General features: G+C 35.4%; 1 protein-coding gene across 1 annotated transcript; it reads right to left on the minus strand.

Moving 5' to 3' along the window:
• Positions 1 to 480: 480 nt before the first annotated feature.
• FBXO47 (F-box protein 47) lies at positions 481 to 23,275 on the minus strand. The gene is made up of 10 exons (XM_004454939.2): positions 23,087 to 23,275; positions 22,479 to 22,649; positions 19,629 to 19,705; positions 16,324 to 16,401; positions 14,422 to 14,530; positions 10,535 to 10,711; positions 9,389 to 9,535; positions 8,584 to 8,726; positions 1,522 to 1,681; positions 481 to 753 (listed from the first exon to the last, which is right to left on the minus strand). The coding sequence occupies exons 1-10, from the start codon at positions 23,265 to 23,267 to the stop codon at positions 641 to 643; spliced, it is 1,356 nt and encodes a 451-aa protein (XP_004454996.1). The 5' UTR covers positions 23,268 to 23,275; the 3' UTR covers positions 481 to 640.
• Between the last annotated feature and the right edge of the window lie 2,862 nt (positions 23,276 to 26,137).

Genomic DNA, 26,137 nt, shown 5'->3' on the forward strand with positions numbered 1-26,137 from the left:
TACATATATATATATTTATACATATACACATAAACATATACATATATGTATGTATATGTATGCACACATACTGTTTTTTTATGATAGTTCATGCAAAACATGAACAAAAGACAATTATAATGTTCTTTGTAATTGTATCCCAAGAAAATGGCAAAGAATGTGATTTACATTCTACACATTCCAAAACATCGTATTACAAATCTTCAGAAAACATTCTAGGCTATGTCCACACAACCTAAGCAAATGAACAGATACATACTATTTAGTGACTTTGGGTATTCTCTAAATATAAAACTGAATTTTCTCTTGCTTCAACCATTCACACATACAGGTTGGGCTGGTCCCAGATTCTTGGTTAGCTACTGTTTCATTTCGGTTTGGTGTCAGGCTTATCCAAATCCTAAGAAGCACAGATTGTTTTCCAGGAATTTCAATCCATTCTTGGGTTTACCTGTTATTTTCATATTAATAACGGTATAGACAGTTGCTTCTCAAATTCTATGCATCTTTTTAATTCTTAGGTTACTTAGATGATAAAAAAAAAAGTCCCATAGATGCTATTCTTTGGGTGTGAAAAAGCAGTACTCTTCTAATTGTTAGTTCAGAGAGGTATTATCTAAAGGCAAGGCTTTTTGAATATTTAGGTAGAGAGAGTATTCATAGTCAAATACAGGACCTCCTTATGAAAGTTAGCCTGTGCATGCACAAGATGGAACAAATTCAAAAAGCTTCTGTCGTCTTCATCATGGTCTCCTATATGCCATATGTAGGAATAGAGAAGGGAAGAGAAAATGACACATTTTTAAATATATGATCTATTTGAAACATAAGGTGTTCCAATTTCCCCTAGAAATATTTTAGAAGAATAACTAGTGACTTTTTCAATGTTAACCATTGAAATCATGGAATTACATAAGAACACTGGAATTAGAACAGGATGCCCATCTATTGCTTCTAATTCTAACACCTTGGATAAATTAGGCAATCTCTCTAAGCCTTAGTTCTCTCATCTGTAAAATAGGGATAATTAGTATATTGGCTAACTAATAAAATTATAAAATTATATTTGTAAATATTATTTTCTTTTTGTCAAAGAAAGGCAACTGCAAAGGTAAGTGTTTTTGGTATTGAAAACTGCCCAGATATAAGGTATTATGGTGATAATTAAAAAAATTTATCCCATGCAAAACTGAAATCACTTCCTACAGAGTAGACTCTTCAACTTTATATTTTTCATTAAAACCAATACCAGATTTTGAAAGTGACAAAAACCAGGTAATAAATATATCTCCTTGGAAAAACAACAAAGATATATCTACTCCTTCTATTGTTAGTTCAAAAATAGATGTCTAGGAAACAGATGTAGCACCTGCTTCCCATGTACGAAGCCTCAGACTCAACCCTAGGTGCCTCCTAATCAATCAATCAATCAATCAATCAATAAAATATCTACACTAGTCTTAAGTGGAAACTAGAACGTATTTTTACTCATACCTGTGCATCATCTACATGAGTACTCACCAGACATAACTGACTGCAGCATTTCCATTATAACACATGCAAATGCACTTGCCACATTTTGAAGGAAGTTATTTCTTTCCACTGGAGTGCTAAAAACTTTACAGACTTTTTGCATCATTTTAACTGCCCAGTCCATGCAGTATAGTTCTTTCTCACACACCTGATTTAGAAATACATAGCATTAAAGTAGACCCGCATGTGAAGAAAACTCTAGAATTTGAAAATAAGGTATTGTCAATGATTTTTACGACAAGATTAAATAACTATCACAAATATACTATATTGACTCTATACATGGGAAAAGCTCTTATATCTAATAATTCTTTGCTTTCAAGTGATGAGCTTTAGAGGGAAAATATGTGGCATAAATAAAAGCCTGGTTCAAGAATATCACAGACTATTATTTATTAATGCAAGAACTAATATTGAAAACAATTACTGAAAATAATGCAATAATATAACATTCCTTTACTCATATATAAATATTTACTGAGCACCTGTTAGGAGTTGGCAATACAGTGATGAGCTGAACTATAAAGACACAGCCCCTGTTCTCAAGGAACCCAATGAGGGTGATAGACAAATAGGCAATTTCAGTAAGCAAGAGAATTCTACATATTATCAACTTTTTATCATGAAAGTTTTAGGGAATATTTGTTTCTCCATTATTTAAAAGGTAACTATTTAAAGTAAAGATTATATGTCCATAGATAAAACTGACTGAAAGGTAAAAGGTATATTTACTAACACTCTAAATGGCCATCTTAACTTGCAGAAATGAAAGTACAGCATGATGATTAATAATTGAAGAAAATGTGGCATTGGTGTGGAGAAAGTGGCCATGGTGGCTGCTCGGGGTAGGGAGTGGGAGGAAGAGATGTGATGTGGGGGCATTTTCGGGACTTGGAGTTGTCCTGGGTGGTGCTGAGGGGACAGTTACCAGACATTGTATGTCCTCCCATGGCCCACTGGGTGGACTGTGGGAGAGTGTGGGCCATGATGTGGACCATTGACCATGAGGTGCAGCGGTGCTCAGAGATGTATTCACCAAGTGCAATGAATGTCTCATGATGATGGAGGAGGTTGTTATGGGGGGAGGAGTGGGGTGAGGGGGGTGGGGGGTATATTGGGACCAAAAAAAAAAGAAAGTACAGCATGAAAATATACTATATAGTAGTATAATTAAATAATATCAATCTGATAGGAAAGATTTATTGAGTGCCTACTATGTGTAAAGCACTGTACCAGGTACTATGAAAGAAATAAATGATACAGTCCTGGATTTCAAAGAGCTTGCAATCTGTTTTGGGAGATAACTTACCCCATACATATGATGATTTAAGAACATTATTAGTAAATGAAGATGAAAAGAAGATAACTCTGGGAAGCAGACTTGGCCCAATGGATAGGGCATCCACCTATCACATGGGAGGTCTGCTGTTCAAACCCCGCGCCTCCTTGACCCATGTGGAGCTGGCCCATGTGCAGTGCTGATGCGCGTAAGGAGTTCCCTGCCACAAAGGGGTGTCCCCCATGTAGGAGAGCCCCACGTGCAAAGAGAGCCACCCAGCGCAAAAGAAAGTTCAGCCTGCCCAAGAATGGTGCTGCACACACGGAGAGCTGATGCAGCAAGATGACGCAACAAAAAGAGACACAGATTCTCGTGCCGCTGACAACAACAGATGAGGACAAAGAAGAACACACAGCAAATGGACACAGAGAACAGACAACTGGGGTGGGGGGTGGGAAGGGGAGAGAAATAAATTAAAAATCTTTAAAAAAAAAAAGAAAAAAGATGATAACTCTGAGGCAAATGAGAGAAAATTAATGATCAGAATTGAGATGTTAGAGGTTTTCTAGAGGTTTCTCTACCCCTTCCTCTCCATTTGCTATAGCACTGCTAAAGTGACCGTCCCAAAACACAAAACCTTATCAAGTCTCTCCCTTTCTCCCTTCCAATATAACCTAATCTCCTCTTACTTCTTTTCTGCATTTTATTCTTTAGAAATAATACTGAACTTCTTAGAGTCCCCTGAAAATGGCTATGCTTTTCCACTTTCTTTTGCACATATTGTTTCTGATTCCTTAAATAATTTGCTCTCCTCTATCTGCCTGACAAATTCCTCCTATTCATTTTTTAAAACCCATATCTATCAGGATTGGGAATACTTTTCTATGCTCTACTCCCACCTCAGGTATTCCCTCCTCTCTGCTATGTCTATGTGGGCCTTTTTGTACATATATTTCTATTATAATTAATTTTTAATTGTGGTGAAATATACATAATATAAAATTCATTTTAACGATTTTGAGTGGACAATTCTTTGACATTAAGTACCATGACAATACTGTGTAATTTTCACTATTTCCAGAAAATTTTCATCATCCCAAACCAAAATCCATACTCATTTAGCAATAACTCCCCATTTCCCACTCCCCCCCTTAATAACTACTATTATGTTTTCTGTCTATGAATTTGCTTATTCTAATTATTTCATATATGATATGTATGCTTGTATGCTTGATGGTATCCCAGAGGTCCCTCAGGTTCTACTCATTTTTCTTCATTTTTTCTTTCTGTTCATGTTGGATAATTTAAATTGTCATCTTCAAGTTTGCTGATCCTTTCATATGCCTGTTCAAATCTGCTGTTGAATCCATCTAATGAGTTTTTCACTTCAATCACTATACTTTGTAGCTCCAAAATTTTGTTTGGTTCCCTCTTATAATTTCCAACTCTTTATTTTGTTTAGACAGAATTTCCCTAATTTCCTTTAGTTTTTTGTATATCAATTCCTTTAGCTTATTGAACGTATTTAAGACAGTTGATTTAAAGTATTTGACTAATAGTTTCAATGTTTCAACTTCCTTACCAATGGTTTGAGCCTTCCCATGAATGGCAAAGTCTCTTTCCTGCGATGGGCCATATTTTCCTGTTTCTTATATGTTTTGTACTACTTTGTTAAGAACTGGACTTTCTGAGTATTATGTTGTTAAAACTCTGGAAATTTAGTTCTCCCACTCCTCTGTCAATTTTGTTGCTGTTGTTGTTAAGGGCTGGAGCCATCACTTTTGACATTTCTGAACTATTTTTGTTTCCAAACAGGGAATGGAAAGAGAAAAGAAAGACTGCTAACTTTAAGACTCTATCACATTTGCCAGAGGGAGTTTGGAACAATGGCCATAATTGGAGACTACCCCCCAGAAATCTGAAGTAGCTGATCCAAAGCAGTGATCAATGATCAGACCACACATCCCTGGACTTTGGAGGACTAGGTTCTTATAGCCACTCTGGCAGCAGCAAGTTGCACCAGAAGCCAGGTTTGCAGTCCCCATTGCTACCTGGTATGTGGTTGGGGCATATGGAATGACAGCCACTGCACAGTGGGTGGAAATTCACTGATGTTTACAGCAATTTACCTGCCTCTTCCTCCAGTACTTCCCTGGATACTGCACAGTGTTTCACTAGAGACCAGAGTTTCAAAATAGTTGATTCAGACAGGTTCTTGCAGTTCAATAGTTGTTTTGGTGGAGGAACTGATTTTTGGAGCATCCTACTTACTTCACCATCTTCTAGTGATCCTCCTTTGTACAGACATTTTTACACTTAACTTACTGAATTGCAATTTATTTATATATATTTGATATCTCCTAAAAAATGGTAAGCAGCTTGGGGTCAGAGGTGGTGTCCTATTAATTTCCATAGTCCTAGAATTCCATAAAATTTATGGCCCACAGTAAGCATTCAATGCATTTATATTAAGTGACTGAATATTAAATATGTTTTACAATTAAAAATTTTTTAAAGCATTTTAAATATGCAAAAGTAGAGAATCATATAATGAAACCCTAGTATTCATATCCTAGCTTCAGCAATGACCAATCTTTTTTTAAAATAAAATTTTATTGAAGTATATCTTTCATACATGAACATAAACAATAATAGTAAAATTTGTGAATTTACAAAACAAACATGAACATTATACAATGCTTCCATACGTCTTCCTGCCACCAATAGCTTGCATTGCTGTGAAACACTTGTTACAAACTATGAAAGAGCATTGTCAAAATATTACTACCAACTATAGCCCATATCTTACATTTGGTGTATTTTCCCCCCAACCCACCCAATTATTAACACCCTATATTAGTGTTATATATTTGTTATTGTTCATGAGAGAACATGCTCATATTTGTCCTGTTAACCACAGTCCATTATCCACCACTGGATTCCCTATGTTATAAAGTCCCATTCTTTGTACAATCCATTAAAAGGTATACTCAGTGGCTCTCATTTTCATCCCAGAGTTGTGCTGTCATTACCTCAGTCAATTTTAGAATGTTTTCATTACTCCAAAAGGAAAAATCCCATACCCCATTGTTATCCCTTAATATTGAAATAATATCTTCCTGCCATTGCTGCAAAATATTACAATATTACTGTTAATTATGTCCATAAATTACATTAGTTGTAATTTTCCTGTGTATTACCAGATTTCTTAGCACTTTATAAAATTAGAGCATTCCTTTTTAATTTTTAAAATTTTTTAAATTTTTAAATTTTTTATTCTATTTATACTATTAACCACAATCTTCATCCATGACCGAAATCACTGTTATACATTCTCTAGATTATCTAGTTTCCTTTCAAATGACATTTGTATCTACAACTACCTCTCTCAGTCACAATCATATTTATAAATCATCAGTGTTAGTTATAGTCACTATAATGTGTTACTATCAACTCTATTCAACCCCACACTTTTACAATTAACCTTTTTACTAACATTGTATACATTAAGCATCAGCTCCCACTCTCAACCCACATTCTATTTACTAGTAACCTACACTCTAGAGTTTACCTCTGTGAATTTACTCATGGTATTTAGTTCATATTAGTGAGACCATACAATATTTGTCCTTTTGTGTCTGGCTGATTTCACTCAACATAATATCCTCTAGGTTCATTCATGTTGTCACATGAACCCTGATTTCTTTCTTCTTACAGCTCAGTAGTATTCCATTGTATGTGCATACCACATGTTGTTTATCAGTTGATGGACACTTGGGCTGTTTCCGTATTTCAGCAACTGTGAATAATGCTGCTATGAACATTGGTGTGCAGATTTCAGTTTGTGTCCTTGCTTTCAGTTCTCCTAAATATTATTTCTAGTAATGGTATTGCAGGATCATATGGCAGTTCTATAATCAGCTTCTTGAGGTTCTGTCAAAATGTCTTCTACAGAGGTTGCACCATTCTACATTCCCACCAACAGTGAAGGAGTGTTCCTGTTTCTCCACATCCTTTCCAACACTTGTTTTTTTTTTTTTTTAATAATGGCCATTCTATAAGGTATGAGTGGTATCTCATTGCAATTTTTTAAAAAAATTTATTTATTTCTCTCCCCTTCCTCCCCTCCCCCCCCACCCCCGTCCTGTAGTCTTCTCTCTGTGTCCATTCACTGTGTGTTCTTCTTTGTCCACTTGCATTCTTGTCAGCTGCACCGGGAATCTGTGTTTCTTTTTGTTGTGTCATCTTGCTGCGTCAGCTCTCTGTGTGTGCGGTGCCACTCTTGGGCAGGCTGTGCATTTTTCGCGTGGGGCAGCTCTCCTTGAGGGGCATACTCCTTGCGCAGGGGGGACACCCCTGTGTGGCACAGCACTCCTTGCGCGCAGCAGCGCTGCGCGTGGGCCAGCTCACCACATGGGTCAGGAGGCTCTGAGTTTGAACCCTGGCCTCCCATATGGCAGGCAGACGCTCTATCAGTTGAGCCAAATCTGCTTCCCTAGTACCATGTTATTTTTACCACTGTAGCTAAGTAATAGTCCTCCGACTTCATTTTTGGCTATTCAGGGTCCCTTACCTTTCTAAACAAATTCGATAATTGGCTTTTCCATTTCTGCAAAAAGGCTTTCTGGGATTTTTATTAGAATTGCATTAAATCTGTAAATAAGTGTGGGTAGAACTGACATCTTAACGATAGTCAGTCTTCTAACTATCCTGTCCTTCCATTAATTTAAGGTTTCTTTGGTTTCTTTTAGCAATGTTTTCTAGTTCTCCGAATACAGGCACTTTATGTCTTTAAGTTTATTCCTAAATATTTGATTCTTTTTTTTTAAAAGATTTATTTATTTATTTAATCCCCCCCCCCCCCCCCCCCCGTTGTCTGTTCTCTGTGTCTATTTGCTGCATCTTGTTTCTTTCTCTGCTTCTGTTGTCGTCAGCGGCACGGGTAGTGTGGGCGGCACCATTCCTGGGCAGGCTGCACTTTCTTTCGCGCTGGGCGGCTCTCCTTACGGGTGCACTACTTGAGCGTGGGGCTCCCCTACGCGGGGGACACCCTTGCGTGGGGCAGCACTCCTTGCACACATCAGCACTGCGCATGGGCCAGCTCCACACGGGTCAAGGAGGCCTGGGGTTTGAACCGTGGACCTCCCATGTGGTAGACGGACGCCCTAACCACTGGGCCAAGTCCGTTTCCCAATATTTGATTCTTTTAGTGCCTATTTAAATGGATTCCCCCCCTCCCCCGATTTCCTCCTTAGATTGTTCATCAGTAGTGTATAGAAATGCTACTAATTTTTGTGTATTAATCTTGTATCCTGCCACTTTGCTGAACTCATCTATTAGTTTTTGTAGCTTTGTTCTGTTTTTTTTTTTAGGATTTTCTAGATATATGATCATATCATCAACAAATAGTGAAAGTTTTAGTTCTAACAATGACCAATCTTGTTTCAGCTGTGCCCCCATTTATTTCTACATTCTCCTTACCCCCACCAAAATCAAAAGGGATGCTTTTTCTTTTTAAATGGAATTTTTAAAAAAGGAATGTAACTTGGCAGAGCTGTGTAATGACAATCTAGATGTGATATGGGGAGAGATATGTTTTCAAATACAATTACTTATTGCATATATTTTAATAGTTTTAAAAAGGAACATTAAAAATATATACTTAAATACATGTTCTTTCAAAATGTTTTGTGCACATTTCAGTTTCTTCAGGGTAGCTCCTCAATAAGTTAACTTTAATGTTAAACAATGTTCTAGAAGAAAAAACTTACCAAAGCCAAGAAGACTATCAGCCTTGCCAATTCAATGGCCCGTCCATTCACAGCTTTACTAGCCATGAAAGTGAAACAGATGTTATTCCCACTTAGGATTAGGAGACGTGCATTATTCTCCAGAAGCCACTCACGGGGAACCACTTTTAGTAGAGCAAGAAGAGTTACTTAATGAGAAGTTACACAATAGCATAGTAAATATCATTAAACATATCCAACAGTGTATCACTTTATTGGAAATACAATTAGTGCTAAGGGAAAACCTCAGGAAAAATGCTTTAGTTTTTCATTTACAGTATTCAATCAGAGATAGAGATTGTTGCCATGTCATGTGGCTCTTACATGTACTAGCAATATAGTAAAAGCAATTTTCCCTCCAACAGACCAGAAGGCAAGATGGTTTAATCGTATATAAGGAAAGAAGCTTTGAAAACTACAAAATCTAAAGAATTATGCAGGAATGGAAAAAACGGTTTCATTTCTCTTGTACCAAATAGAAAGAACTACTCCTTCTTACATAACCTACAAGGATGTTTCTGAGAATTTGCAAAATGGAAATAATTGAGCTAATTAAATTGTGAAACTTTCAAATAAAAATAATATTTGTACATATAAAAATTGATAATTGAAAGAAAGTAAGTTGATTATAAGCATTCTCTTCAAACACAAAGCCAAACGCTAAAAATATTTTAGGGCCTTTATTGATTTCCAACAGACAATTCATTTGGAGTTACTCCTAAAATTTTATAATTGCATTCTAATAATAAACTTCTATTATTCTATATTGATAAATATATATTTTTACCTGACAGTTCATCTACAAGACTGATGACATCATCTGCTGTCCACTCTTTAGTGGCTGTGTCATATAGTAATTTAATGGCATCAGCCAAACCTTTCAGACTGGATTCATCTGTAGGTCCTTCTATCATTTTCTGCCAAACCACCTGTCCTGAATGATAATTGAAACAAAAATTAGGCTATGATAGGATAGTGGGCTTTGTAATAAAAACTTCATGGATTAACTAAATATCAAATTGGATTCGAAAATGAAATCCCATTGCTTATATACACTACTTTCATTTTAACTTTTGTAATGGAAGATTAATTCTGATTACAGTGTATAAATTTTAATATCTCTGATGTCATAAAGTATAGTAACAAAAGCTAAATGAAGGAAGGAAGAGGTAGTTTCATCAAGCAGAATAGTGCTTCTAGTTCACAGATAATGTTACCCCCATAACAGAAACTGTAATAAATAACTGATGTAATCTTATCTAAAATAAATTAAAATGTATTGATATCCTTCCCGCAAAAAAGCATGCTATATTTGAGACTCTTTCAATCATTTATATCAGAAGAAAGGAATTAATCAACTTTTGATTATTCACCTACGACCAATTTTTTTTTGAAGTAGTTACTAGGGATTGAACCTAGGACCTCATACATGGGAAGGAGGCATTCAACCACTGAGCTATACCCGCTCCCCTATGACCAATTTTCTTTGTTGATTAGACACAACAAATTTTTAATCCCATTTTTATTTCCTGCTGCTAGTCAACATACTTTAAGCTGGCAGACTACTGAACTGACACAGTCAATGTAAACAAAAGAAATGTAAAACTTGACTAGAAAGGCAAAAAAAATTGCAAAAACCAAACTACATATACAAAATTAAACAGCAATTTTGATGGCTGCTTTGTTTGACCATTAGTCTCCACCAGTAACAAATAGAATCTCGAGTTAAGATGATATTTAAAAATAAAAAGCATCTATTTTAGGTAGTGTAGATACACTAGAAGCTTCAGTTATGCACAAATTAAGTAGTATACATCAATCATGAAAACACAGTTTAGTCATTATGAGTAATGAAATTGTCCAGATTATAAAGAGATATGCTTCCTAATTAACCAGGTATATTACATACATCCCTGAAAAAATGGGTGCTCACCATCATGAGGAGATACTGGCCCGAAGATGATAAATAGTAATCTTGCCTGATTCACCATTGGCCATGGTTTTAATATACGAGTCAACCAAAAAGCAGAGTCACTTCGATGTGTCCAGTGATCAAGTAGGACATTTCTACAGTACAGCCTGATCCTTAACTCCAGTTTCCGGGCACTGCCTATGAAGACAGAATTGTAAACCTATCTTTCTAAAAGGTTGATGTGCATATTAGAGAACAATCAAAGCAAAAAATTAACCGTTGTGGTTAAATAGTGACCTGAAATTGGGTTTCTAAATAGAAAGTAACCAAGAGATTATCTGTTCTTAAACTGCTCTAACTTCATGGCTTTGACTATCTACTGGCCCTAACCTTCCTGTTTTATATTTAATACCTTGAATAATGAGTCAATCAAAAGACATGCTAGGGTGCTGATGCGCGCAAGGAGTGCCGTGCCACGCAAGGGTGTCCCCCGCGTCGGGGAGCCCCACGCGCAAGGAGTGCGCCCCGTGAGGAAAGCCACCCAGCGTGAAAAGAAAGAGCAGCCTGCCCAGGAATGGCGCAGCCCACACTTCCCGTGCCGCTGACGACAACAGAAGCGGACAAAGAAACAAGACGCAGCAAATAGACACAGAGAACAGACAACCAGGGGAGGGGGGAAATTAAATAAATAAATCTTAAAAAAACAAACAAAAGACATGCTAGGGGAAAGTGGACTTGGCTCAAAGGATAGAGCGTCCACCTACCACATGGGAGGTCCGGGTTCAAACCCAGGGCCTCCTGACCCATGTGATGAGCTGGCCTATCTGCAGTGCTGATGCGTGCAAGGACAGCCGTGCCACGAAGGGGTGTCCCTCATGTAGGGGAATCCCTCACACAAGGAGCGCACCCTGTAAGGAGAGCTGTCCAGCGTGAAAGAAAGTTCAGCCTGCTCAGGAGTGGTGCCGCACACACAGAGAGCTGATGCAGCAAGATGATGCAACAAAAAGAGATACAGATTCCCAGTGCTGCCGATAAGCTTACAAGTGGATACAGAAGAACACAAAGTGAATGGACACAAAGAGCAGACAATGGGGGGAGAGGTAGAAATAACTTAAAAAAAAATCTCAAAAAAAAAAAAAGAGACATGCTTATGTTTACCAGAATCTTATAAAATTTTGGATTTCAAAAGAAATAAATGCAGAGAAAGGTCAAAGACATATATCTTCAATAAGTTTTGTATTCATTTTCCTCCATAAAAATTTTGGATTATTAATCACAATTATGGGCCTTTCTCATTGGTCTATATGCATCCATTCTTGTGCCTCTCCTACCCATTTAGCACTCAACAGCTGAAATAAGTGGTCTTTTTTTTGAGGTACTTGGGCCAGGGAATGAACTCAGGGACCTTGTGAGTGGGAAGCCAGCACTCAACCACTGAGCCACATCGGTTCCCTTGAGTTCATTTTCTCATTTGTTTGCTTGTTGTTTGTGGGTTTTTTGTCTTTAGGAGGCACCAGGAACTGAACCTGGGAAGCAAACGTTCAACTGCTTGAGCCACATTCACTCCCCTGAAATGGTCTTTTAAAATGTAAGTTTGGATCCATCTTGCTTTTCTGAATTAGAATAAAATCTAAACCATGGTCACAAGACTTTGGTAATCTAGTCTCTCATATCTCACCACTGTCCACCTCCCTTACTCTGGTCACCTTGTTCTTCTGAAAGTTCCTAAAGCACATCAAACTCTTTTGTGCCTCAGAACTTTGTATTCCATGTACTTTATGCCTGGATTCTTCTACTTGGGTCCTTACCATGGGTGGTTCTTTCTTAATCCTCAGGGATCAGATTAAATTTTACCTCCTCAGACAGATCTTCCCTAGCAACCCTAGTTAAAGTTGGAACTTCTTCTCCCTGTTTTTTTTTCTTGGTTGCTTTTTTCTTTTTTTAAACAAATCAATTTTATTGATACATATTAATAAAGTAAACTATTCATCCAAAGTGTTCAATTAATGGTATTTGATATAATCACACATTTGTGCATTTATCACTTTAATCATCATTAAACCATTTTCATTATTTCAATAATAATAGTAATAAGCAAAAAACAGAGACATGAACAAGAAAATTCTTCACCTCTCAATCTGTTTCCCCTGCTGTACATAGCTGCTACTTCTGGCTATTCTTGCACAATTATTTATTTATTAAGCAGTCTTATTGAGATATATTCACATATCATATCCCTGTTTTTTATGTAGCAAGCACTGTTTCTTCCATAACACTTTCTACAATCTGCACTTATTTTGTTTATTGTCTTTCTTCCAACTAAAATGCAAGCTCCAAGAAGAAAGGCTCTAGGTCTGTCTTGTTTACAGAGCCTTATGTGTGGCAGATCTCAGGAAATCCTTCTTTGAACAAGCAGTGTGCCAGGCACTATTCAGAAGAATAGATTACTAAACTTCTATTTCCTTTTCAATTAATCAACAAATATGAGGCTCGAAAAAGTGTAAATCAAAGTCCTTTTCCTCTAGAAATGTACAATTTTGTTAAGTAGATAAGACAAGTATAAATGAAAAGCCTACTAATGATCTAAGGCCATATATCAGTACCCCCTGGTGTGTTAAGCCAAGTGATACAGAAGTTTAGAGGAGAGATTACTGTAGGGCTGGGGAGATCAGGAAAGGCTTTACAGAGGCTATCAAGCAAATTGGGTCAGAGAGATGGTATTTCAAGAAAACAGAGATAGAATAAAAAAGGTCCTGAGTAGAAAAATGTAAGAGGTGTCTGAGATACAGCAAATAGAGCAATATAACTATGTTCTATTGTTACAGAGAGTAGTGGGCAATAAATTCAAAAGAGTAGGCTGGGACCAGAATGCGAAGGTCAGTATAAATAGTTTGGACTTTATTTTGAAGACAGCAGGGAGCTAATAAAAATTTTCATAAAGAGAGGGGAATGATAAATGTTTCATTGGGTTTCTCAATCTGCCTTTTTGAGCCACAATTTGTTAAATAACAAAATATTTCAAACTGACAGAATAGCAGAGATACTATAACAAATACTAGGTACCAGTCACCTACTTTGTCAAAGCTTTACTTGTTGCTATCTATGCTTCAGATTTTTAAAAAGAAATTAAAAATTACAGATTTTGTATATCATTCCCCAAACCTATTCCTCTCCTTCCCCAGATCATTCCCCGATCCCATTCCTCTCCTACCCCAGAGGCTATCACCAACCCATATTTGGGTTTATAATATTCCCAACCATGTTTTTATACTTTTTAACATATGTATGTAACTATAAGGAATATATAGTCTTGTTTTGCATTTCAATATGTATATAAATGGTATCATGCTGAAAGTATTCTTCAACAATTGTTTTTTTCTCAATTTTATGTTTTGAGATTTACTTCTATCAATACACATGGCTCTAGTTAATTAATTTTAAATATTGATGGTTTTAATTGCATGAATATACCATAATTCATTTATCCATCACCCTGACATTGGGTGTTTAGGTTGTCTGCACCTTTTCATGGTTACAAGAAGGCTGCAATGATCATTCTTGTACCTGTCTTCTTGCACTCATTGTGGGGTACCATAATTTTAAAAACATGAAATTCTGCAGGTATATAGAGAGGTTAAATAGTACTATAATGAACATGTTTGTACACACCACCCAGTTTAAGGAATAAAGCCTGAACAATACTGTTGAAGCCCTCTGAGTACTTCTCTGTCTCCAGTTATATGCCCCTTTTGCCCTACTATAGAATTCAGTGTTTATCAATCCCCTTAAATTTCTTTGTCTTCTTACTACCTATGTCTGCCATAATTTGTTTTTACATACATGTTTGAACTCTGCATTTTTAATATTTGAACTCTGCACAATGTTTTCTATGACTTGTAGTTTGTTACCTGGTTTATTGAAGACAACAGTCTGCATCTTACGAGAAAGATTAGTTAGCTCACATAAGAAGTTATAAACACGATGGCACTCGAGTTCATCCCAACCTGCTGTTAAGGTCTGAAGATAATAAAATAAAGGAAACATTGTAAATGTTTATAACATCAAATCAAAATGTTAGTCACTATTGTTTTATGAGTATAATTGTTGTCAAACATGATCAAGGTGATGTGTAATTTTTATCTAACATAGAACTGTATGAATTAGTAAAAAATATTTCATAATCAAGACCTAGAAATGCTCCAAAATTCAGTTTATTTTTGGTTGGGAAAGAGAGTATATTTTTTAGAAGACTTCTAAATGGAACTGAATCCTGAGCTCTGAAAGTATGAGGAAAATAACAATGTAAGGCCAAAGCTCTAGAAAACAGCTATAGATATCTGGCTCACAACCACAATGTGTCTCGGTTTTAAAGTGAAGTTCCAGTGATCATAGTAGAATGCCTTTGATCACCTCTAGGTATCATTTATGATATTGTTTACAAGTGAAAATGTTATTTTAATGTGACAAATGGAATTTATTTATGACATTTGGATGAAATGATTAGAACAAAATTGAAGCATTATCTTTACTAGAATGGACAAATATACATGGAAAGGAGATTCAAATGGTATACCAACATAATTAACTTCTGAAACAGTTGCCTGGAGTGCAACAGTTTAAAAATTAATCTTATTCTCTCTGGAAGGATAAAAGAAACTGTTAACAGTGGTTACTTTTGGTGACAGGAACTCAGTGGATGAGGGACAGGCCTGGGAGGGAGACTCTTCATTTTATACCATTTTGTACCTTGTGAATTTTACATGAGTACATGTGTATTTATTATACATTCCAATGAAACAAAAACAAATTTTTAAAAAATTTGACTTGAAAAAGGGCTAGAAAGAGGGCCTAAGCCTTTAGAATTTCGGCTTCTAGCAGATGGTGGCTGGCAAGCTGAGATATAAAATCACATTCTCCCAGGTGCCAAACAATTGATGAGATGAAAGATACAAAGACACCCCAGGTCCTCAAAAGACCAAGAAGAAGAGGAAGGCAGGCCAGTGGAGGGTTTTCTTCACAGAACAGCAGGGACAGAAAGCTATAGTCCCACAGCATCCCTAAGAATCTGAGAATTCAGGGGGAAGCCCTCACAAATGTATAATTTTCTTCTAATTTGGAAGCAACTTTTAAATTATATGTCCTTAACTACACTCCCTTTATTTATGTAGTTTTTACTTCAAGAAGCAGTAAAGTAGTGCTTAAAAGGGTTGGTTCAGAGTTCCACCACCTACTTATTAGCTGTTTAGCCTTAGGCAAATTACTTTACCTCTTTGTGTCTTGGTTTCCTCTTCTGCCTCATAAGTTTTAAATTAGTTAATACATGTAAACTGCTTTGAAAAGTGTGTGGCATAGAGAAAGGGCTCATTAAATGCTAGTTATTATTACCTTCTTTGTTTATAATAACAGATTAGTAATGTTCTTAAAACCATACAGTTGAAAAAGAACATTGAAAAAATCATACAGCTGATTCTAAAATCACAGCTTAAATAACTAGCTCAAGTCTTTAAACTCATTTTATGTATATATATGTAAACCCATAATATTTCTAGTCTTTACAACAGACTGGAAACTTTGAGGACATTAGTATAGAGTAAATAAATATTAAACATTTCTCATCAGTAAGAAATTCAAGAAGAAAATCTGAGGTAACAAACACAGTATTAGATTAATACATTCTCAAATCTTTATAATTTTATTTTACTCTCTAAAAATATTATAACTTCCACTAACCTATGAAAAGATAGATTTACATACTTTACTAATTAACAGTTCTAAAAGCATTCCTTTCCTTCTTTAATTAAAAACAGTACCTGTAAAAACATGCCGTAACATGGTAATCCTGAACACTGCATAGGAACTGCACAGCCATTGAACTTAAAACATGAAACCTGTAAAGAGAAAACTGTTAATTCTTCCTTTTCAGTGGAACTCTCCATGATTTGACATTCAACTTTAATGGAAATAAGAAGGAATTTTCCAATAGATATTCTGATTAGCATTATGTTACACAGGTGGGGATTACAAAAGAAATATAAAACAAGTCTCTGTCCCAAAGGAACTCAAAATATATTTTGGAAACATAACAAAAATCTTTTAAAAACACAAAAATTTATTTAGGAAAATAAGATATACACATGAAATTATTATAATTCAGGTTAGAATATGTATAAATGCTAAAAAGACTAAAACACGATTTCAGGTACTATATGAAAACAGGGAAAAGATAAATTTGGGACTGATCAGGAAAGCTTATGAAGGATGTGAGATAAGCGTCTTAAAGTATTAGTATTCATATATAACAAATACAAAGGACTGGTGAGGGAAACAATAAGGACAAATCATATCAAAGTAGAAATAAACAAGATTTATTCAGGCAAGAAAGATACGACCAGCTTAATTAGACTCAGAGCAAGGATGCATTAGTAGGGAGAACCTTAAATGCCAGCTATGGAGTCTGGACCTTATTTTGCTAAAATTAAGTAGTCACTAAAAGATTTTTAAGCCAGAAAGTTAACCTGACAAAAGTGATGCTTTCGGAATAGTAACCTTGATTTAGTGTATAGAATGGATTAGACAGGGAAGAAATGGATGACAGGAAGATCAGCTGGGAAACTGTTGCAATAATATAGATCTGAATTCATGCAAATACTGATGTGAAAAAAGTCACTGCATCAGAAACAGTTGGCATATATTGCTTGCAGAATTGAACCATCAGAGTCAGATGTCTGAGTTTGTAGAGTAAAACTGAAAGCCTTATCTGGAGTCTATGCCCAAACACACTGATAATATATTTTCAAGTCTTTTAGCATAAACAGTTAATAATTTTATATATTAAAAATACCTTCCTATATTTTTATACATTTAAACAATAAGATTTTAACATCCAGAAATTATTTCACTTTAATAAAATATCTAAATCACCACTTCAAAACATCCTCAGGATTTCCATGTGGGGTAAAAATACTTTTATACTCTGAAAAACCTAATAAATTTATGATTAGGATTTGGAGCCATGTTTAGAAGGTCAAAGTGATTTCTTGGAACGAACCCCACTGCCTAGCCTGATCCGGCGCGTGGTTCAGTCTCCCGAACAACTGAGCCCGAAAGGCAGAGAAAACTCCAAGTCCTCAGGGAAGGATCGATAGCACCATTCATGAGAAAAATCCATTTCCGAAAAGGGTCTTCCCTTTACGTAATGACTGGTTGTTGATCATTACGAAAACCCTAGAAATGTGGGGTCCCTTGACAAGACATCTAAAAATGTTGGAACTGGATTGGTGGGGGCTCCAGCTTGTGGTGATGTAATGAAATTACAGATTCAAGTGGATGAAAAAGGGAAGATTGTGGATGTTAGGTTTAAAACATTTGGCTGTGGTTCTGCTATTGCCTCCAGCTCATTAGCCACTGAATGGGTGAAAGGGAAAACAGTTGAAGAAGCCTTGACCATCAAAAACACAGATATCGCCAAGGAACTCTGCCTTCCTCCTGTGAAACTGCACTGCTCAATGCTGGCTGAAGATGCAATCAAGGCTGCGCTGGCTGATTACAAACTGAAACAAGAACCCAAGAAAGAAGAGACAGAGAAGCAGTGAGCCCTTGGCGAAGCCTCCAGCCGACCACACCGGCTGTTTCCCCACCCGTGGTACAGTCACCTTAAATGTCCAGTAGCCCCTCATGTTACAAAAAAAGAGCTATGAGATGAGTACAGTATTCGCTGTTCACGTTATGGCTCTAATTAGCAAGTGAAATACACAGTTTAATTGTTCTGAATCCTGTGGTTTCTTTCAGCCCACTTATCTCGCCTTAACCCATTTATTGTATATTCTGAATTGTGTATGGCCTCAGAACTGAAATCAGTAATGAAGTCTCAAGTGTTCGGTAGCCTTTGAAGTGCATAAATATCTAATTTTACCCAATTCTGATTTGGGAAAGGCTACCAGGATGCCTTGGTATGATTATTTGATAGAACCAATTATTGTACATAAAACAGATCTGCGTATATATACTATAATGAATAAAAGAATGTAAGACAAAAAAAAAAAACCTAATAAATTTGAATTACATACTTTTTTATATAAAAATGGTATCATAAGTTAAAAAACTACTATATTATATTTTGGTGTTTTATAATCTGAGTAATTGGTAAAATATTAGACCAGGGGTTCTTAACCAGGGGTCCAAAGACCCAAAGAGGGAAGCGGACTTGGCCCAGTGGTTAGGGTGTCCGTCTACCACGTGGGAGGTCTGCAGTTCAAACCCCCGGCCTCCATGACCCATGTGGAGCTGGCCCATGCGCAGTGCTGATGCGCGCAAGGAGTGCCCTGCAACACAGGGGTATCTACCATGTAGGGGAGCCCCACGCACAAGGAGTGCGCCCTGTAAGGAGAACCACCCAGTGCAAAAGAAAGTGCAGCCTGCCTAAGAATGGTGCCACATGCACGGAGAGCTGACACAGCAAGATGACGCAATAAAAAGAAACACAGATTCCTGTGCTGCTGACACTAACAGAAGGGGACAAAGAAGAATACGCAGCAAATAGGCACAGAGAACAGACAACTGGGGCGGGTGGGGGAAGGGGAGAGAAATAAATTAAATAAATCTTAAAAAAAAAAGACCCAACAATTTCAGGGGGTCTGTGAGCTTGAATTGAACAAAATCAACTTATTATCTTTATTTTCTCTGACCTCCGATGTCGAATGACAGAAAACTATCTGCTGCTACATTCTGAGAAGGGGTCCGTGGTTTTCGCCTGACTGCAAAGGGGTCCGCAGAACAAAAAAGGTTAAGAATTAAGAACCCCTGTATTAGATCATCAATTAACCTTTAGTACTAATTTTTGAAATCCTACTAAAGATAGATTTAAAAATAGTATAAGAGAGCAGTGCTCAGAGATGTATTCACCAAGTGCAATGAATGTCTCATGATGATGCTGGAGGTTGTTGTTATGGGGGGGAGGAGTGGGAGGAGGGGGGTGGGGAGTATATGGGGACCTCATATTTTTTGAATGTAACATTAAAAAAAAAGACAAAAAAATAAATAAAAATAGTATAAGATATTAATAAAATATCTTAACTGGAAATCAAGTTTGTGAACTTATTCAGAGGTACGACCTTACTTCTGAGAGAATCTTGTGAATATACTTTAGCCTTTCTTTTGTGGGTAACAGCAATGTGCATCTTTTAAATAGTAGACCTGCAAAAGTATAGAGACACACATGATAAAACAACAGTAACAATGCAACTAATTTAAGAATGTCAGTAAAGCAATGTATCACCTTTCCTGAAAGTCAAATATGGTACATCACAGTGGACTGTGAGTTGATATGGTTTTTAAGAGAGAGTTTTGAAGAAAGGGGGCAAAGCACTTATATGATTTTACAAAGTGACTCTAACGTCCATCTAAGAAGCACTGACATAAATCCTGCAAAAAATTGTGAAACCTATGGGACAGACATGGAAAATTATTTAGATTTTTAAAAATACTATAATAAAATCTAAAAATACTCTAGGGAAACTTGATTTTATCTTTATTCCATAGAAAATTGATTGTAATAGCGCTTGAAATTAACATCATGTCTACAAAGGCAAATGTTAAGTTTAAGAGTTGTTTCTGTAAAACATGACAAGAATGGAAAAAAGAGATTTTATATTCCTTTCCCCAAATACAAAAACTTAAAGTCATAAAATCACTTAAAATTTCAGAAGTTAGAAATAATTTTTGCTCATAGGAAATATCCAGATAGGATTATCTATCTCTTCCTTCGAAGACATCCCTTTATGGGATTTCCATGCTAAGTAAAATCAGGGTTTTGTGTTCAAATGTTTTAAAAAGAAGAAAAAAAAAACAAAGCGTCAATTTCCCAGTGAGATGTTTAACTTCAACTACAGTGATAGGAAGTGTATGATTTGTTTCTTTTGACTGTAAGCAGTCTGTTTTCCTAAAATGGCAATACATGGTTAACATTCCTATAAGGGCAAATGTTCTCAAACTAAAAATATATATCTGAATATCACTGAATACCATGACTTTATTCAGTTTTCATTTTCTTTGCATTTTATTTTTAACGTAACTACTTTATATAATTCTGTAGAATCTATGGAATCTAATTTACTTTTAGAATCGGCAATGTTTGGTTAACACACAGCCAGAATTGAGCTTTTGAGTGTTTTTTTTTTAATCTTTCTTTTTATCAGAATTGAGTTTTAAAAATAAAATCCCCCTTGTTTTTATATGTAAAAAGACATTTTCAGTGTTTGGTTTTTAGGCTAAGTTATTTTCCTTTTATACTTTGGCATCTAGTCCCATGGCACATCATAGCCAGGGAATAATTGTTTGCTGATTGCCTTTTCTAAAAACATAAAACTTCTATTTTTAAGGGTTGCAACTTGTCACAAAAAACTAGTACTAGCTGATTTATTTATTTATTTTTTAACACACGTGCTCTGCTATACTCTTTAGAGACCAACTTCTTTAATTTTTTTGCCTACAAAAATAGATTCAGACGTAACGTTCTCTTCACCCTGACCATCTGCTCTGTTTTGTATGAAGAACTAAATTAAAATTTATAATCTTCATAGCACAGGATTCTGAAAATGTTATTTTATTATCTGAAAATAAGAACAGTTCAGATAGGAATGGCAATATAAGAAAGGTAGGTACATCAAACATTTACTTGAAGAGACAGTCATAAGCCAGGTATCCACATCAAACTTAAATGGAAAACAACAAAAAACAAAACAAACAAAAAAACTTAAATGGAAAGTTGAAGTCATTATATGAATAAACCACTTAAAAATCTAGCTATTAAGGTAAACACATATTTGCATTTTTATTGCATATAATTGTTTTACTATTTTCCATATTTTAATATTTCCATATAATTGTTTTAATATTTTCTTTTGTTTAAGCAATTGTCTTGGTCACATAGAAGAATTCACCAGTTTGTTCCTCCAGATCAAAACCAAAGGATAAACTCTATTACCCAAATACCACTTCCCTTGAAACTAATGATGTTTGAAACAAAGATATTTATAAGAAGTAGCAAAAAGTGATTGTCATATTCTGTTACAGCCTTTACTAAGCCTAATCATAAATACGACACCAACAATGTTGTAATTTGATTTTATATCTTTCATCGCATTATTAAATATACTTGTTATATATGTTTCACTGTATTTATATATCTCTATAGTCTTATTTTATTATCTTAATGCTGGCATCCTTGGGCTATTAAAAGGCGATATTCACTTACTTACTATTATACCTTTATTTAAATCCTAACATCACCTTGATATTTGGTTTTACTGCCAGGCTTGGGTTGATCATAGGTGGTTTCATAACTAAGTTGGTACCATTACTCAAGTCAAAATTAAAATTTAATAATAGCACTCTCAGGGAGAATGAAATCAATGAATGGGGTGAAAGACATAAATGACTACAAATCAAGGGAAGAAAGATTATAATAGCACTTTCTTTGACAAGGTCAATTTAATTATAGCATAATTTATTAAAAATTATGTAAAGTACTTTAAAAAAAGGAGGCCATAGTTTCTGATAAGAGAATAAGTGATCTTCCATAACAATGTTTAAATTTCTTTTCTATTTTTAAGGACCAGATTAAGGTTGAAAAAGAAAAGAGGAATAGAGATAAAACTCATTAGATACACAGGAAGAGAAGTAGAGAGAATACATCAATTTCCTAAACTGGTAAGCTACCTAAGACAATAAGCATAGTGGCATTGTATCCACATGAAATGACACTTTACATTTAATTGCATCCTCTCCTCTTTAAAAGATAAATGCAAGGGACTGTTAAGAGAAAGTCCTCACACTGAAGAATAAAAGCATCATAGAAATAGGCACATTTTAGGAAATATTCCATTTCCTGCTGGCCATTACAACATTGTATAATAAAATCCCCTTGATTAAGCATAGTTCTAGTTGTAATTCTCATTACACAAATTACCTAGAGATCTGTAGTGATCCAGTATAGCAGAGTCTTGTCTCCTGCCAGACAGCTCAAGGTTATGAAAATCCTGCAGTAAGAGTCTTTTGGTTCCTGATGAGGTTGAGATATAATTGATAATGTGCTGGCTGACTGTTTTAGACACCATGCTTAGCATGCTGATATCCTTCACTACCAAAAGAAATATATATATATATATATGTATATGTATATATGTATGAATGAGCTAAATACAAGAATGTCACTATTAGTACAGTCTATTAGCCTATGAGTTAACCATTAATAAAAATAATAGTAATAATAAACCCAGTGTTGGGAAAAAAGGGAAAAATTTTTAATTGTTTTAAATCCAGTTCCTCATGACTTAGAAACATATTGGAATGTAACAATCAAGTACCATATCATTATAATTAGAGGCAAGCTTTAAAGAGTTTGAGTGTCCTACTTTCTCATTATACACTCTTAGCTAATAATGCTGGAACCTTAGAAAATAAACTTAAAGTGAGTTCCATTAAAATTTTAGCAGGGCCTTAGATGACAAACTTGATTTTGGGAAAAATTAAAATATACTAATGTCTTTTGTAACTATCATAGTCCCCACACCTCACCTGACAAATATTTTAAGATTATTTGGAATATTTCCAATGGCAAGGCTTTAAAATTCCCAAGTGTTGATAAGGGTTGAAAATCTGAGTCAAGGGTGTTAGAAAAATAGCTGGATCGACGGTTGCTACGTCTATATTTCTGGTTGGGGATCAAAGTAAAGCTGTTGTTTATTCTGGATGCCATCTTTTTTCTTATTTCATAAATTTTTCCTGGTTAGAAAAATAAAATACAAGAGACAAAGAAGAAAGATAGTTAAAGTCTTGAAGAGCTGTTGTTGTTACTGAAGAAGTTGATACCTGGGATGGGCCATAGCTGTTTCTTAATATTTATAAAAGTTGTAATATCATGCCCAATAGATTGCATTTATTAATCTCAGCATTATTTCAAATATTTAAAAATCCTTTATTACGTGGCCAAATACTTTTGATAGAGTAAGAATTTTAGTACAAAATAAGATGTGTGTATTTGGATAAGACATATGTTGCAAAATATGCAAAATAGAAAAAATGAGATTAAAAAAATCAAAACACTATAAAACACATTCCTAACCTATCAAATAGTATGTTGCTTTTACAACATTTATCTTCTAAAAAAATTCAACATATTAATTAATGTACCTTAAAAAATTTTTAGTAATATTATTTCTATTTCTTTAAAACTGACTACTGCTATGTTCTTTTATTAGAAACAATAAAAACAAAGGAATAAAGAAATAGAGACTTTAAGTTTAGGACTATTTAAATCTACTGGTTGTAACAGATTAAGTAACCGGTATTATTATTAACAACAATGTGTTATATAAAACACAAATAAGCAGTGAATTTGAAACCTTGTAAAATAAGTCTAGAATAAATAAATGAAAAACATTAACTCTTCTCTTAATTCCACTTTTTGTTGATAATAGTCACCAATAAATCTTAGGAAAGGCCTGCACAACTTGATTTCAAGGATGAACATTTTCTAAAGGACTTATTAAAATCACTGATTACTTACACTAAACAATAATTGTTTTAAAAGTACATTATGCATCACACAGTGACTTTGTGTCACTTTATTGCTCTAATTCAGAGAATATTGTTTTTGTATATGAATGTATATGTACATACACATTAGTACAAATCTAAGTCTCCTTGTTTCTGAAGTACCAACTAAGGCATTTCATCAAAGAGTTACAAATATATCTAACCAAAATTCATTTTCTTCTTTGGGTAGGAACTAGCTGAAATCACATTGTTACTTATTATCTTCAAAAGGTTACATAAACTTATATCAATTTAAAGTTAATTATATATTTGAAAACATGACAAAGAAATTTAGTGCTTAGTGGAAAGCATATTCTTAACCTCCTTTAAAACCATACCACGAACACTGCTTCAGTATTTAAGGAACATTTAAATTAGTAGATATTTTAATGTAGTCATTAAAATTACACAAGTAATGTATGTTCACTGTGACAAAGTTTATACAGTACAGCTAAAAAAAAAATTAATTTCCCTTATAAACACTTTATGTCCTTCCAGAATTACATATATATATATTTAAATATTTCTCTTTAATAGAAAAGGGGGTTACACTATCCATATTACTTTGCAAAGTGCTTTATTTCACTTAGTTCTACGCTGCAATTTTTTTCCATGTTAATAAATATACTTCTACAAGAGGTATGTGTATATATTTATATATACATATAAATGACTATATATAATTCCATCAAATTAAAGAATCCTAACTTAATTCATAAAGTTGTACTCAATTTTTCACAGTAGGCCTTGAAAAGCATTTTCATTATAATAAAATATAAATCTGGCCTAGGATTTGTCCTGTGTTTTTGAGAAACCCTGTAAAGCAGGGTTTGGGTAGACCCTTTGGGTTCTTCAAAGACTTCCTGACACTTGGTGCACGGTGAATTCAGTGTCTCAGCCACTATGTATATAAGTACATATATGAGATTGTTAAAAAAAATAATGGGCCCAAATTCTTTAAACCCAAAGCATCTTTTATATTTTTTTTATTTTCCTCACTCAGACTGTAAGTTTTGGTGGACACAGCAGATTTTTTTCTGAAAATCCCAAAGCGTAATTCCAAATCATCCATAATTATTTCTGGTTTTCTCATCACCCTTCTAAAGAAGGAGACTCACAACCCAAAACTTTATCATAATAAAACGATGTTTCAATGCTCCTGTTCCATTCCACTAAATTTTGACTACTAGTGAAAGGTTTTGGGGCCCTACAGCATGAACTTCTGAACTTTTCTTTTTTCTCCTTCAGGGAAAATAATCAAACAGCAATTCACTGTGATTCCTCTGGGTTTAGCAAAAGAAAATCCTCTGAAGGAACCCACCCCATCTCCAAGTGGTAAATTAGGGAGACCATAAAAGAAAAATTGGCCAATATAAGAATCAAACTACATTGTGATGCACTGGTCAACTCCCTCCAGTCCATAAAAGGATGAAACTATCTCCTCAAGAAAATATTGGGGGGGAAAAATATCTTTTTACCACAGATTTTGATAGTTTTCCGGCTAAAGATTCACAGGAAAAATGAAAGTTAGTAGTTTTGCTCTCAAATTTCTTAATTTTTTTAAATGAAAAAAAACAAAACAAAACAAAACAAAACTCCTCAAGTCTTTCTCTTCGGTAAGAAAGAGAAAGCGGCTCAGACCCAGCCCGGGGCAGCGTTCCTGCAGCGTTCCAGCCCCGCAGGCGCCCCGGCGGCCTCTGGACTGTTTTAGAACCCTCCCAGGAGCCCCAGCGGGAAGGAGGCCCCGCCCCTCAGAGGAGCCCGGGATCCCGGCTCCCGTAGTGCCCGCCGCCGTCCCAAATTTCTCGGAACCCTCCCAGGAGCCCCAGCGAAGGAGGCCCCGCCCCCCGAATGGCCAGTGCGCGTGGCTCCGGTAGTGCCCTCCTTCCGCGTGAATAATGAACGAGTGTGAGGTTCTAAGAGCCCGAAACCAGAAGCCGCAGTTTGAGCCAATCTGAAGACCGGAAGTTGCCGTTACGGTAACGGCGAAGAGACGGTGAAAATGAAGAGGGTGCAAACCTGGCGCACCGC

Source organism: Dasypus novemcinctus, chromosome 21 (assembly GCF_030445035.2).
Source record: "Dasypus novemcinctus isolate mDasNov1 chromosome 21, mDasNov1.1.hap2, whole genome shotgun sequence".
In the NCBI taxonomy this organism is placed as follows: Eukaryota; Metazoa; Chordata; class Mammalia; order Cingulata; family Dasypodidae; genus Dasypus; species Dasypus novemcinctus.

Coding starts and splice junctions, on each gene's coding strand:
- FBXO47 (XM_004454939.2), bottom strand. CDS start 23,267: ATGGCATCCAGAATAAACAACAGCTTTACTTTGATCCCCAACCAGAAA. Junction 16,402..19,628: donor TTCACAAGATTCTCTCAGAA/GTAAGGTCGTAC, acceptor TTCTCTTTACAG/GTTTCATGTTTTAAGTTCAA. Junction 754..1,521: donor GCTGCAGTCAGTTATGTCTG/GTGAGTACTCAT, acceptor TATGGCATATAG/GAGACCATGATGAAGACGAC.